This window comes from Mytilus californianus, unplaced genomic scaffold (genome assembly GCF_021869535.1).
Source record: "Mytilus californianus isolate M0D057914Y unplaced genomic scaffold, xbMytCali1.0.p SCAF_17, whole genome shotgun sequence".
NCBI classification, from domain to species: Eukaryota; Metazoa; Mollusca; class Bivalvia; order Mytilida; family Mytilidae; genus Mytilus; species Mytilus californianus.
The window spans coordinates 1,556,133-1,572,409 of record NW_026262659.1 but is presented as its reverse complement, the minus strand read 5'-3'; the positions used below and the strand labels follow the sequence as shown (position 1 = coordinate 1,572,409).

General features: G+C 33.3%; 1 protein-coding gene across 1 annotated transcript; it reads right to left on the bottom strand.

The window, feature by feature from the left end:
- Positions 1-2,025: 2,025 nt before the first annotated feature.
- LOC127726212 (TRPM8 channel-associated factor 1-like) lies at positions 2,026-11,128 on the bottom strand. The gene is made up of 5 exons (XM_052233512.1): positions 11,038-11,128; positions 9,890-10,041; positions 4,864-6,293; positions 3,739-3,955; positions 2,026-2,166 (listed from the first exon to the last, which is right to left on the bottom strand). Exons 1-4 carry the CDS (start codon positions 11,085-11,087, stop codon positions 3,902-3,904), a joined length of 1,686 nt encoding a protein of 561 aa, XP_052089472.1. The 5' UTR covers positions 11,088-11,128; the 3' UTR covers positions 2,026-2,166; positions 3,739-3,901.
- Positions 11,129-16,277: the final 5,149 nt, after the last annotated feature.

Here is a 16,277-nt window from a genome sequence, read left to right as displayed (position 1 = left end):
TACTTTTTGTACGCTTCTGAATGGTTAAAATATTGACAAAATGAAGACTTTGAGGCACAATATGTGAATTTTTTGTTTATTTTTTGCAAAATTACATACCAAAAAAAATCGCATTTAAAAATGGTGGCCTTTCCTTAGTTACGGACTGGTAGAACGTGGAATCTAACCCTTCAAAATATTTGTCAATGTCCAATGAAAATTTATGTTACAAACGAATTACGGAATTGTTTCAGGATTATTTTCTCACTTTTCTAAACTTTGGCACCATTTTACAACGAAATTCATGAAAGAGGTACATTTTCTACATTGTATATATATAATTGTCTACCTTGTATGTGCTATCAACTGCTCCTTTAATTAGGTTTATATGTTTTAAGATATTTTGATTTGAGTGTTCATGTGTCTTGTATTTTTGCCTCAATCTAAAAAATGTATTAATACGTCTGTCAAATTGAGATTTTGTTTTCAAGTTCAATGTGTTAAATGTGAATGCCTAACTGTGCTATCAGCTTGAAACATGGTTTGTTAATACATCGATATATGAATGAATTTATACATTACATTAAAATGAAAAAAAAAAAAAAAAAAAAAAAAAACTGATTCAATAGTTTTTTAGATCACTCTTACTTATTTGGTTTAAATTCAGGTGTAAGAATTATTGTATAAACTACTTCGCAATGTACTATAGGAAGACAAAGTAGGATGAACTAGTATGCTGTTGAAAGATATTAATGACACCATTTCTACTGTTCATCCATAATCAAGGCAAAAAAAGATGTGACTGTGGATGCAACCAATAGAAAATATCCATAGTCATTTTTGACACAGTTAACATCTACAATTACAGTAAAACCTTTTGGGGATACCTTAAGAACCCTAGTTTAGCAGATTCTTAATAAGGAGCAACTCTGTTTCAAAGAAATCTGATAAGAACCACATGCTTCTAAAGCTGGGGAATATTGAAGTAACGTTGCATGTATTGTTGGAATGTTTCTGCATACATTGCCATCTTAATCTGTGGTATCCTTTTGTACTAATTCAAAGGGATAATTTTAACCTCAAGCAACTCAACGATAGCATAAGGCGTCTGTTGTATTGGTTGACCTTCGACTTCACAGAACTAATTCTGTTGTATCACGCTGGGATAAGATGGAACTTTAGTGTCATTATATTGCTACATTCATTAGAGTCTTCCATTTTATTGGAATGGTTTAGCCTTCATAGAGCTATTTTACCAATAACAGTGAGAAAATGGACTTCACTAACAAGTGCTTTTTGACAGTGTTTCAGTTTTAGCATGCAAGATACATATCTGACTGGTCATTTCGAAATATGTTGATCATTTAAATTATCAAGAACGTGGTCATTAACGTGCTCTGTCTCAATTTGTTTAAAAGTAAAATTGATTCCCGATGTTTTAATCATTTCACTGTTGACATAAAAGACATGCTGGACTTTTGATCTGAAAAGTGACTGATATACACATTAACTTCAACATTTAATTAAAGCTAAAGTGATTTTAAGTGTTGTCAAAACGTTCAACATGAGAAGTGACGAATAAAAAGTGACTATGAAGAACTTCACTTTTATTTCAATATTTACAAGCATGTTAAGTACTAAATATAAAAAAGTCCGTTTGTTCAATCTACTTATAAAACAGAACATGAACTTGAATTGTTGTCTTTGTCATCCTCCTTTATACCGTTACCTTTTACATCACACTGATCAGTCTTATTAGAACCATCATTACCTGGACAATTAGCATTGTCCTTGTGTGTTGGTTTCTGAGTAGGGCAAGCACCAGAAGAATTATCTTCGTACTTTTTAAGTATTTTTGTCGCTCTGTCTTTTTGCAAATTCGCTTGTTGTCACGTCATCAGGGAGATATGGAGGAAATCTTTTCAACTCGTCAATAGCAGACTGCTGAATCGGCCATCCCCAAAATTCGAAAACAGGGTTAAGATTCCTCTTGACTGCATTGGAAAAGGTCTGTATCCACATGTACTCCTCTTCTTGCTGTGTTGATGGTCGTTTGTCTTTCGGAAGTTTGTTATAAGTCCTAAATACAGATTTGTAAGCAGTCCAGCCAAAATCCCTCGCCAACTGTGCATACACTAACAACGCTATACCAGGATTAGAACACCATTTGTCATACTTTGCACCTTCCTATAAATAATAGTGAGTGTATGTCTATACAATTTAAAACCTTTGAAAATCTGGATTTTCCAATAAGTTTATGGTATGATCACAGAATAATTTTGCTGATCACCGCCGTATTTAAAGAGCATATAGTAATGATTGGGACATAAAGATAAGTGTATTATTTGTCAGTTAACACAAATCAATCAAACTTTTTACTGCTTTTAAAATATAAAACGTACATGAATATATGGACTTCCCAGTTTTGAATTTGCCTTGGAGTTTGGTATTTTTGTAATATTTTTTCTTTCGTATACATGTTGTTTAGTTTTCTATTGATAAAAGTCAACCAGTCGGCAAAGAATTAGCAAATATTGATAATTTCATGGCATACAACTCAAGTTTATAAAGTTACTTTCATCAGCAGATGGTATGTACACAAAGCCGTATATTTCAAGCAACCAAAATAGATATAAGAAGATGTGGTATGAGTGCCAATGAGACAACTCTCCATCCAAGTCAAAATATATAAAAGTAACCATTATAGGTCAAAGTACGGTCTTCAACACGGAGCCTTGGCTCACACCGAACAGCAAGATATAAAGGGCCCCAAAAGTTACTAGTGTAAAACCATTCAAACGGGAAAACCAACGGTCTAATCTATATATAAAAAAAAAACGATAAACGAGAAACACTTATGAACCACATCAACAAACGACAACTACTGAACATCGGATTCCTGACTTAAGACAGGTGCAAACAATTGCAGCGGATTTAAACGTTTTAATGGTACCAAACCTTCACCCTTATCTGAAACAATAGTGTAACATCACAACATAGAAAGACACACTATAAAATATCAATTGAAATTTTGAACAACAGTAAACTACTGTCGCCTTAATTTGTTGCGTTTAAGAGTGGCAAAACAAGAAGAAGGATTTTGTATAAAATTGATAAAAAAAACATAAATATTACTTCTCTTATGGTTGTGGCCTTTTATCTATTTCTTGCATGAATAGATATTTCTAGTATCACACTGTACGGAGTGTGATACGAAAAAGTGATATGAAAATCGGCGTTATTTTGATTGGCTTATCCAGCATCATAAGACGATATCACGGCATTTCCATTGGCTATTCGTTAGGTCATTGATGACTTACAAAGGTTAAGACGATGCACATTTCGTCCATGGCAACGGCCATCTGTGATTTCTTCAATAATTTACAAACACTCACACTTTTCACCTGACAATCTTCTTTTTGTTAAATTTTATTACATTCTGAAGCGTACAAAAAGTCTTAAAATGTCTGATGTTATTGTTTGACACCGGAAAAGGACATTTGACGTCATACTGGCATGTGCAAAAGACTAGATCAACGATTTGCGGAATTTTTAATTTAACACAATGAGAGTGTTGACCATAACAACTTGTGAGAATTGGATATCGCTTGATATCAATTCTCGTTATTTAATGTAAATAGTAATAATAAACTCGCCGAAGGCTCGTTTATTATTATACTGAAATTAGATAACTCGAGTTGATATAAAGAGATATTCCATTCTCATTCGTTATGAAACTATAATTATGATATACCTTACCCGGAGATAGTTGCTAGCATTTTCAAACTTTTCTCTGACCCAGAGATGATCCCATGGTTTTACATGGCAAATTACGTCCATAGCGTGCAAAGTAAATATATTACAAGTCACCTCCTTCGTACTAACCCAGGTCCACATAGAATCCTGGAAATTATGTCCCAGTTCATGGAACATTCCCCAACTTCCCTTCCTGTTGTTTACGTTTAAGATGTGGTCTCTGGATAACAGGAAGCAGTCTTCGTAGATGTACGTACAAATGCAAAACGATTCATGCAATAATAAATCTTTTTCATTAAATAATCCAACTTTGTAAATAAATTAATACAAACTGTTTTACATGTTTTATGCCCCCGCCGTAGCGGTGGGGGCATTAAGTTTTACCCTTGTCCGTCTGTACGTACATACGTAAGTCCCAAAATTTGTTATTTGTTTCAGTTCTCTAACTTGAGTTTGCCTCAACCAAATGTTATGAATCTTATACACAATGCTTATTATCACAAAACTCAGATCAAGTTCAAATGTGGGTAGCGTCACTTTTACCGTTCTTCAGTTATATCCCTTTATAACTATATGATATGCAAGCGGGGGCATCATCTGTGTCCACATGTGGACACTATCCACATTTATTTTCAATTCTCCCATATTATAGGAAAAGGGCAAGACATGAAAGTTAGTTAGACGGAACTTCATACCATTTGCATAACATGATTTTCGTTAACAAGAATAATAAGCATATTAATTTTTTTCAGATATACTTAGAAAGTAAGGTGAAATATCGACGAATAACTGTAAACGGACACATAATATGTGGTAGAACTTTTTATCATGGTTTAAAATAATCGGTACTACAGCTGGCCTGATCTTCCCAAGTAGAGTTTTAGAATTGTCATTCAGACAATATTCCAGCTATGCATTTTATCTATATAATTCCGGTAAATAAAAGTCAATGTTTTCATTGCAAAATATCACTTGCTATTTCTGTTATAACAAATAAACTTCATTGCATATACCAAATTTAAATGACTCATCAATCACGCTAGAATAAAAAAAGGTTAAAAGGCCATATAAAGTACAAAGTATAAAAAGGTTCTAAAAATATTTTCTTTGTCAGTTTTGGAAACGAACCTTATTAGGATTTGCCATGTCCAGATGGGTGACGATTGGATAACCAGAGTGCATATAACCAATGGACGGCTGTTCATCTGTAACGACCCATTGTCCTCTGCCATCGGATGGATCCTTTCCAAGTAAATCCATGTGGGCAGATACTACAGAATCCCAAACTTTCATCGTTATTGTTGGATCTGAAAGCTGTCTTACCGATTTGGATGGTAAGGTCAAGGTTATTTTGTCACCAATGATGTCACACCATAGCCCTGGCTTGTAACGTTCTACAGATTCCCATGTACCTGCCGTTTTGTAGGTAAACATGGGAGCATGTACGACATTGTGTAGTTTCAATTGTAATTTATCCTTTGTACTTTTAGGCGAATGTAAATAAACTAGTCCTCCAAATGGACTGCAAATGTTTAGTGGCGTTGAAAGAAGATTTCCTAATTCGTTTGTTTTAAGCTCTTTCTTTATTCTGATCTTAGGCCATCGTTTTAACTTAGAATCAGTATTGTAAAGTTCGTCACCATGAAGACCAATTATAAGATTCCATGGTTTTTTCGTCTTGCTCCACGACACTTCCATGATAGAACCAGCAGGAAGGTAACATCCCGTTGAATGAAATTTTTGCGTCTGTGAGGAAAATTCTAATGCGATAGACTGAACTTCCGGTGTATTCTCAAATGTTCCGGGAAATTCATGAATTCCCTCTGCTAATACAACATTCCCTTTTAAACCATCTCTGATCATCATATCGCACATAAGCATGGCAGCTTTTTTGGCGCCATGTGACTCAACGGGTTTACTTCGTGTTGGTATATGGTCATTTTCTGGTGATAATTTCAGAATCATTTCTACAACATGTGGTTTGTGATTGATATACAGTTCCTCCGGTAAATGCAATACACTGTGTATTATTCCTCCTAATCTATTAATCTTTTCTGTGTGCTTGTTTATGGCTGCAAATAGATCACGGGGCTTTGCATAATCAGCCATATTGTCTTTTACTAAGATTTCCGCTAAATCGTTATCATTCTTGTACATCAATTTTCCAGCATAAGCGATACCTATTGCCTTGAAGATGATGTTAAGTGGTATATTTTCAACGTCTATTTTATAAACTTCCTCGAATCCCCATGGGCACACTCCACATATTAACCCGCCTCCCCTCTCTATCCAATCAAGTAATTTCAATACACTGTTATCTTCTGTCCGAACCGGAAGCCCATTCCATGTTAATATCCTACATTCAGGAGGTAGCTCATCAAAGTTATTTATATACTCAGAAAAACAAGGTATCTCATTTCCCTTGTCCGTGTTTTTCGTTATCCAATTTCTGATATTTTCGTTGAATCGTTTATTTTGGCGTTTCGTATCTTTTTTTCCAAAACTATTAACAAATACATTGTGCGAAAATACAACGATTCTTCCTTTACCATATTCAGCTGAAAATATACACAGAATTCTATGATAAAAAAAGTTTAACCGTCAAATTGGCTCTTAAAACCTTAATACTTCTTATTTACAATACATATACTAGAACTTATACTGCTAAATGAATTCCTTTTGATTTATTTAAATTCGTGGATGAGAATTGTCGTGGATTGGGGAAAAATGTATTTTCGTGGATATTTGATTTCGTGGTTTTGCCAAAGTCTGCATACAAGCGTATAAAACATTTGTACTTCGTTGACCATTGAAATTTGTCAAAAAAGCACGATAATTGGTATCCCACGAATGAGTATAAATCAACAGTAAATTGTTTTCATGAGCTAACATCAATCAATTATAGATCATGTAAAACCTGGGCATTAAAACATCACTGATTTTAAACCAAATGAAATAGAATAGGATGGCCATGGCATGCTGTTTAAGATGCAATCAGACACCCTCAAATTTGTGATCATATCAACGAAAATTATAGTTTAAGAACGATTTCAGATTGTGAAAGCAATAAAGCATACACATTTGATCAGAGATGCATACTGTCAATGGGGAAATTGTTTGTTTGATTTAGGAGTTTTCAACTTCCAGTAGTATCAAATTGATACATTCGGGCGTTAAATGAATGAAAGTAAATGGTTCACAATTTTTTATTCAGAACAGCTTTCTTTTGAACGGTTCATATGCGAAAAAACAAGCGACACGTTAACAACACTAACATCTCTTAAAACTTCAAATTTCAATCGCAGGCAGGCGTTTCGTCTATAAAAGCTCGAATCGAAAAAGTTAGAAAAGCAAAATAAAGTGCGAAATTGAAGAGCATTGAGGACCCGAAATTCCGAAAGGTTTCCCAAATACAGCTAAGGTAACATATTCCCGGAACAATTCTGGAGTTCTTTATGACAAATTAATTGCGTCTTGTTATTTTGGAGACTTTTTGTAACGTCATAACCATGTTTCGTTTAAACATATTTTCTTGTTCAAAATGACAAATGGATTAGACACAAGTTTTACCACTTCGTAACGTCTTCTCCAATATACACATTAATTAAAGAACACATCAAATATATCATACTAACAAATATTTTAATCATAGGGACACAACAATTAAAGGAAACTTGTTGAAACGAAGCAATGGATATTAGTCGAGTGCATTTTAATTACAATATGAATAAAAACAAATACACCGATTATCGGTGTGTAGTATTGATTTTTGATTCGTATTCTGTCATTAAAATCCATAGAATCGTTATTGATAACATACCACGAAAGTAGTTATTCATCAAGATCATTCGATTATTGCCATTATGTAGAAATATATTTAATCACGTGTGTTGTTTACAGAGTTACTTAAGGTTGTCAATGCAGAGGAAAACGTTTTGTATTTTTATATAAACAAATAACATCATTTTTCCAGTACTCCATGCATCATCACCAGATAATAAGAAATCGATAGTAATATTGACATTACAAACATTAATCTCGTTTAACATCAGATTTCTAGGTGTTGAAACATTTATACAAAGTAAAATAACAAAAATACCGAACTGCAAGGGAAATTCAAAACGGAAAGTCCTTTATAAAATGGCAAAATCTAAAGCTCAAACACATCTAACGAATGGAAAACAACTGTCATATTCCTGACTTGGTACAGATATAGTAAATAGAGTTCGACATTTTTATTGATAGAACCACATCTCTTATGCATGCAGCCTTGCGTGTAAAACATAATGCAAATGATCTGAGGAACTAAATTTCGGAGATTTATCATTTCTATAATATAATTTATGCAAATTTAGTTTAAACAAGGAAAAAGGTAAGAATCTGTCTAAATCTCAAGTCCGAAGAATTCCACAATGTAATAGATGACGAAAAATAAGCTGATAAACGGTCTACAGGATAGTAATATTTTGACTATAACGCAAGTTATAATTACTTATATCTGATACAAAATCCGAAACCAAATTATCTTGCGCTTGCTTATCAATAATTTTATAAAACATAGCTAAATATTTAACCTCCCGTCTAACACTTAATTTTTTTTCCATCCCGTCTCTATATAGATAATGTTCCGGCTAGTGTAACTTGGTAATCCCGTAACTATTTGAGCAGCCTCGATTTGGATATTTTCCAACCGATCAGAATTGTCATGACCATGTATTGTAAGTTAATGTGTTAGTGCCAATAAATAATATTAGCGTTTGCATGCGCGTCAGTGCGGGGCGTCGATGGTGCAATCCGTGATGATGTTTTAGCGATATTATTACTTTCCGTATCTCTACGAAGCGTACGGCCGTTGATAAAGTGTGTCGGTTTCGAGTTAGAAAGATGTGTTAGGTAAGGGTTAAATGTCTTTCAGCAGACTGTAATATTGAAAGTCATTGAAGTTTTTAAAGGTATCAATCTAGCAGAAAGCAAGATAAATTATGCGGCGTAAATATGTATTTCTCCTGAAAATATATAAAAAAGAAGAAGAATATTTACCGTTAGACATAAGCAGCCAACAATCAATTAACTGATGTTACTTGAAATTCCCGATAAACTAAATATAAATAACATGAATGTATTGATGTTTTTATCAAATGCAAATAGAAATAAAAATAAAATAACAACAAAAATCTCGATGTCATTTTATCAGTATTTCAAAGAGATATAATTGATGAAGACAGAAAATAGAAACATATGTTATGGATAATCAGTGTTGCTATTCGGATACTTCCCCTCGCTATTAGTAGGTTTTATGATGTTTTTTGTTATCTTTTGGTTTTACTATACATACTTCGACATTGAAAGTTTTTTCTGGCCTTTGATATCTTTTTTACATAAAATTTAGAATGAAAATGGGGAATGTGTCAAAGATACAACAAACCGACCAAGGAGCAGAAAACAGCCCAAGGCCACCAAAGCGTCTTCAACACAGCATGTTTCAGGTTGCACTATAAATATAGTGAATGCAATGGAACTCCTTTTACGGCTAGAACTGTAACACTTTTACTATGAAGTTTCGTAAAAAATTATATCCTAGAATGGAAAGTTCATATGCACTACTATTTTTTTCAAAGGTCAAAATATAGGGATGTGCGGCATATTTTCAATATTTATATGCCCCGAACTTCTTAGAGTTTAAACTTATACTAAAATTATGTACCACCCCTCCTTTCACTTTAGGTATTCCTCAGAATTCAATTTCACCGCTATTCATGTGTATTTATACTGGTAACATTCCCAAGTTATGTCTATACGAGATGAAACATAGAGATCATATCTGGGAACCAGTAGGTAAACAAAACAAAATGTCTATGAATATTACATATCTCCCAAAAAGAGGCGTGGTTTGTGAAACGGCTGTATTTACAAGGTGCAACTTTCAAGTACTGACTTCATATACATTGTTCAAACAATGGTTGAATTAACAGAACGAAACAATTGAGACAATTTGATATGGAAAATAAAATTGTGAATTCCCTCTTAAAATGTTATTTGTATAATAACGGTAGAAATGTAACCAATAGAGACAGATAAACACTTTTATATACTTACTAGAAGCAAATTTTTTCAGTATAGAAGAATCAGTGCAATATATCAAAAGAATGCAAACCTGCTGCACATAAAACGTGTCCCCTCTTGTTAGCAAGGATTGCTTGTGACTTCTCTCCGTAAACAAAAATGACTCCCGGGACACAGCCAGGGAATGATACGATTTCCACACCCTCCAGAATTTCTCTTTTCCAGTCTTTCATCTCGATTGTCCTTTTACAAATAACAATAATGAATAGAGTAATAATGATATCGATAATCAAGAGTTTACTGGCTAACATGTTTTACTCTTATACATTCAATTAAGTATACAAATACAAATATCTTTACTCCTAATAATCCTTATTCCAAATTATAGGACACACAGATGGCATTCCAATTGATATGAATGCATTACATAGCTCAACATAAATATATAAATCTACTATTTTAGTGGTCAACATAAAGCAACATGAATGTGAAAACGTCAGAAAAAAATCGACACAATAAACGAAACTATTATTTACCAAAGATAATATTTTATTTTTATAAAAAAGGATACGTTAGAAAACTTTGAGCGCCAAACTTCTGTAGTATAAGTCCTGATTGAAGACTAGTGAATTAGTTTACTGAGAATTTAGTGACTAATTATTTTTAATATATGCATATTTAAGTTAAATGGACGTTTTATGAATAGATTTGTGTAGACCTTTTGGAATGATTTCAAAAAATTCTGCTGATAAAATTTGATATGTGTTCGTAAGTAATAACCGTACACTAAGAAGTATTTTTACCTAGCGATTTTCAGAACATTCATAAACTTTAAGGTAAAATTCCATGGACAGTAGTGTGAACATATTAAAGAGAAACAATGCCGTCCTCTTTACCCTATTTGTGACATCGCCCGATGCGACTTTATATAAATTTTTTTTGGCCTTGAGCATCACAACAGATGTCACCAGGGAAGTGGAATTGCTACCTACAGACCTATCAGCAGCACCGTGTTCGTCCTCCGTTTTGATTGTGGCTCGTGCTATTAAGTATCTATATTTGGTGTTTGTGAACTGCAGATTTTGTTTTAGACAATGTGTCAGTTAGGAAAACGCATTTTTGTACCCGAACGAGTATTTTATAATAAAATTTTTTACCAAACCATCAAGTGCACATATATTATTACCGAAAAGATGTAAATGAAAACACCAACACCCATTGAAAGAAAATATAACATACCTGATAAACGTTCTTATACAAAGTATATACAGTAAACAGAATGTGTTCATGAATTCATTATATTAGCAGCTGTTGGAAAATGATGTCATTTTTATTGTGTGATATTGTCAATATCAAGAACGTCGAGCTCAATATTCCAAACATCTTATTTGACAAAGTTATGTATTATATCGAATAACATGTACATTACACATGTCCTTCACACAAAATATTATATTGCACTCTGACATATCGTTTATTTACGGAACAATACACAATCGATATTGAAAAATAAAACTTGTACTGATCTGTGATAAGTGTGTCATTATTTTGAAATTCGATATATATGTGGTAAACAAATTTAAACTGTGAACCTGACATATAATTAACGATAGCATAAGTTAACAAAACGTTGATTAATAATCAATTCCGTTTATAATTATGTGTTTGTTTTAGTATTTTCAGCGGCAACAAGCTAGTTGTGTAACATTAATGAGGCATTTGATATAAAACTCTGCATGAAATTTGAACATTTATAACCTTCTGTTGAAACTTATCTATATACCTTGTAAAATTTAATTAACAGATAGTTAATTTATTACAACATATCACAGATTAAATAAGAAAGTTTTGGAATAACTTTGTAAAGGAGATGAATAAATAAATGAAAGCGAAAATGCTTTCGTATGGTTACCGCTTGTAAGATTTTGTCTGAGAGAGAGAGAGATCATATGCGGTTAAACGAGTGTTAAGCTTTAAACTTTAAATCATGAAGGTTATTAAAAAAGAAATCGTATTGTTCATACTGTAATCGTACCAGTAATTGTACTAGTTTGAATTCTTTATGATGAAATGTCTCCTTGATACTCCTCTTACCAGTGAAGGTCCGTTTGTCTTTGCAGTATGATTGAATAAGTATCCACTTCCGCGCAGAAAGGTACGTTGATTAAATATATGTTTGGGAGAAGGTTACACTTATGGGACGTACTAAGCTATTGAGTCTGACGTACTTTAGTTCTATGGAATAAAGAAGTACAAAGCGACAACAGTTGTGATTTGCCATAGGAAAATATTTCCCCGATCCATGTATAACATCAACACAAAGATTATAATTTGGACCAGAAAATGACTGTCATGCAAGGAAGTTAAACTAACCCATGTTATAGTTGTAAAAGTTTGTTCTTAAAAATCAACTATTTTTCGTTCTGTACCATATAAGGAGTAAATAAGCCAATCGCCTATTGTTTGAGGATCGTTTGATGAGATTATAGAATAGAGAATAAATGCAAAAAAAAAAAGAAATTAGCGAAAACTAGGATATAGCATGAAAAAAACAATGAGGTGTACAAGGATTAGAGAAATTTCGACAAAACAAAATCAGAACAATAATTTGCTTAATCAATAGAAAAATCTGGAACTAAAACAAAAGGAAATCAGGATGAATAGGCTAAAGTAAAGGAAACTGGTACAAAAAAGGAATGCAGGATAATGAGTTGCAAAAAGACTGGTGAAAATTGTCCCCTACCACAGAACAAAACATGATATTTTAAAGGGATAGAGAAAACTAGGCCAATCAAATGAATTTAGGATGATGAGTTGCTAAAGGAATAGATAAATCTAGGCCAATAAAAAGGAATATAAGATAACGAGTTGCTAACAAAATAGAGGAAACAATATAACCAAATGTTTATAAGATAACAAGTTGCTAACAGAATAGAGTAAAAAGAATAACCAAAGGAATATAGGAGGTTATATTTGGTTTTATCAGATCTTCAACGTTTGCCTTAGGATTTCAAATATTTGGCCTCGGGCTTTACTGGAGTGATATTAATTGTAAACTCCATTTGATAGGAAAAATGGTTTCTAACTGCTGAGAAATTGGGAGTTGACAATAAGAAAGCTTAATCCTTTGTCATAGATTCTTGTTTAAAGTCGTCCATCTGCGTCAATATCAAGGAAAAGATCAAGATATGAAATACGACGACAGTAGTTTACCAATGTTCCAATCTTGTATATCGAATAAGAAGAGACAAATCAAGATAACAAACAAAAACTGAGGAAATCGCACGAATTCTAACAGGAGCGAGGCCTGCTAAGTCAACAGGTTAAACGTCTCCTGCTATGCATGCACCACCCGCCATATAAATACATACTGTGAAATGAGGTAATCAGACAACTATACATGTTTATTATATACTTAGTAGAAATACAGATAAATTGTATGTGTAATACAATCATTGGCAAGCATGCTGCATCAGCCACCCGTGATGATATCGATATCAGCACGGTTGCAAAGGCTTTATCACACCTTTAATCTGTATGAAGTCACGTCATCGATTGCAGTCACTGTTGCAAAGGCTTTATCAAACCCCTAATCTGTATGACGTCATGTCGAACCTATAATCTGTATGACGTCATGTCACATAAAAAACATCTACGTGAGGTATATGTATATAATAAAGTGTATATGATATGGCTTTTTCAATATCACACACCGTATCAACCCTCAACCAATATAATCCCTCGAGCAGAGCTCTTGGGATTATATTGGTGTCTCGGGTTGATACGGATGTGATATTGAAAAAGCCATATGATATTCTCTATATACAAATATCTGAAACCGCGCAAACATGTCGATATTGAGTTGAGACACCAACACATCATGTTTTTCAACCAATTCATGATGATGACCGTAAAACGTATGTAGTGTCGATTTCACTCGTTCTTACTTATACCTCTGGTTGAGCAGCTTTCGTGTCAGAGCACACCCTAGTTAAGGAGTCACTCTAGTTAAGGAGTCCGTGTAGTTCGGACATTATTTTTTGTACGGACCCCGTATTTCTTAAATTTAGACTACCTAGCAGACCATGCCCTTTGTTACAGTTAAAAAAAGCTTTCATATATGGCCTTCTGATATTGTACAACTATATGGACAATTAACCGTATACAACCTACGACCCTTGTTACTTAATAGACTATACTATATGACGGTGTCTTCATGTTAACAACAAATGTTAATGTTTGGGTTCAATAATAGAACCGTTAACCAACTTCTTGTGCACTACTTGTCTTATACAAATCTATCGCTCAACCCCCCTTACCCTGCCCCAAGTTTAAAAAGCACACGTTCCGAAATCGCAGCTATACACCGTATTTGAAAAAAAGCAGGCGTGTGCACATTCTTCGTCTTCCATGGTGTAGCATGCTAAAATATAATATAGTGATTATTAACATGAATAATAGGGGTTTGAGTTCATTTTTTTTATATCATTAAAGATGAAAACGTAAAATAAATACAATTCAATTAGTTATCGGATTGTCTAACCTTCGATGTGTAACTTGGATGGTCTTACGGAATTTGTTATTATCATTGCATAGCAAATTGTTCACTGCTATTCTATGAAGCCATTTTAAGGAGTATGAGAAATTACTGAATGTTGATATGAACAATACAACGGGTGATTAATGCCTACACTCTTTGACTTTAACATGGATTTTGGTCCTGTTCAAAATCAGGAATATGGCATTTGTTACCACAGTCAGTTTCTATGTAAGTTGACGTTTGCTTTTGTTATAGTTCAGTGTTTCTGTTGTTCCGTTGCTTTCCTCGTATCGTTGATGTCTTTATCTCGGTTTTAGTTTGTTACCCCGGATTTGGTTTTGCTTAATCGAATTATGTCTATTGAAAAGTGGTATACTATTGTTGCCTTTATTCTTAGTACTCAATCTCTTGTTCATAAACTTAATATTTATCTGTAGACTGTTTGTTTTTCATTTAACAATCACGATGTCCATCCTTCTTTGACCTGTGATTTTTGATTGTCACATCCGCTATTGGTATGTTTATACAAGAACTTGGAAGAAAGAATGAACATAAGCTGTCATTATCCTTTTACTTCACGTTCTGATATATAGATGAGGTTCTCTCGATAAATAATTCAAAGATTGGTACCTATGTTGAACGCAGCCATCACATCGAACTTCAATAAAAAAATACAACATATACAGTCAAATCTGCTTCATATATCGAATTACCTGTAGAACTTCGCTGATTGAGGATCGGTTGGGACCAAATCTTCACGACAAAAAAGATAATTTCAGCTTTCCAATTGTCAACTTTCCATATCTATGTAACTATATTCAAGCAGTTTTGAACTTGAAACCATCATATACCATCACTTTTGGGATAAATAAGATGTATTTTTTTGGGATAAATAAGATGTATTCTCTTGGGATAAATTAAATGTATTCTTAGTCTTAATCTAACGGAGAAATTTTGTTATGAAGTTAAAAATCTAAAATTTGTAAACTTAAAACAGTATGTCAAAAGCTAGTACTTGTATTTCAATTCTAAAATAATATGTAACTACGGTGGGAAAACTGGAAATAGATAGGAAATACATAAACTCACTTTTTCCTGGTAACCAACATTGACAAACATTAGCGTGGGCATTGCATTGAAGTTTGTCATAATGATGGCATCTTGTCTCTTTACATTCTGACTTGAAATGACGACAATATTGACCACTCACTACAATAGTTAAACGTCTTCAAGTAAATGATCTCCTGTTTGTAATACATTTTTAATTCAATTTAGTCAAGCAATATAACAAACTAGCCTGGCTGATATACAATTATTTTAAGAAGGTGCTGACATTTTCAAACCGAGATATCCTGCATGCTTATGTTCTGTCAACAATCATTACGTAGTGATTGTTGAGCAATTTTTCCGTTGTGATTCTATTTGTATAATGCATTTATGTGTTTTTGAATATTTAAGGGTTGTTTGACACCGCATCCGTGTTACTAATGACTGATGGTACGCGGTAAGAATGCATTGGCTGGTTTTGTTCCGTTATCTTATATGAGTTTGATCTCATGAATTTGTCGTGCTACCGATTGTCTATTTTTGATTTTTTGAAAATGTGCGCCAACATTTCGTTTTTGTCATTTTGATAGCTTTATTTAGACAACAAGTTTGTTTAATATTATTTTGTATTTGTTTCTGACGACACATTTGCATTTGTAACCTTTGGTTGATAAGTTTTTAGCAGACAAGTGCGCATTCCTATGATGATATCCATAGTATTATAAATATTGGGAATTTCAAGGAAGCGCTTTGGAAGCACAAAATGTATAAAACATGTAATTTTACATCACTTCCTGTGTAAACCTTAATAGAGGGCTTTTTCTTACAAGGTATCTATTAAATCAAGACTCCTCGGTGGTTCTCGAATTAAAACCATTTGGATGCCACATCA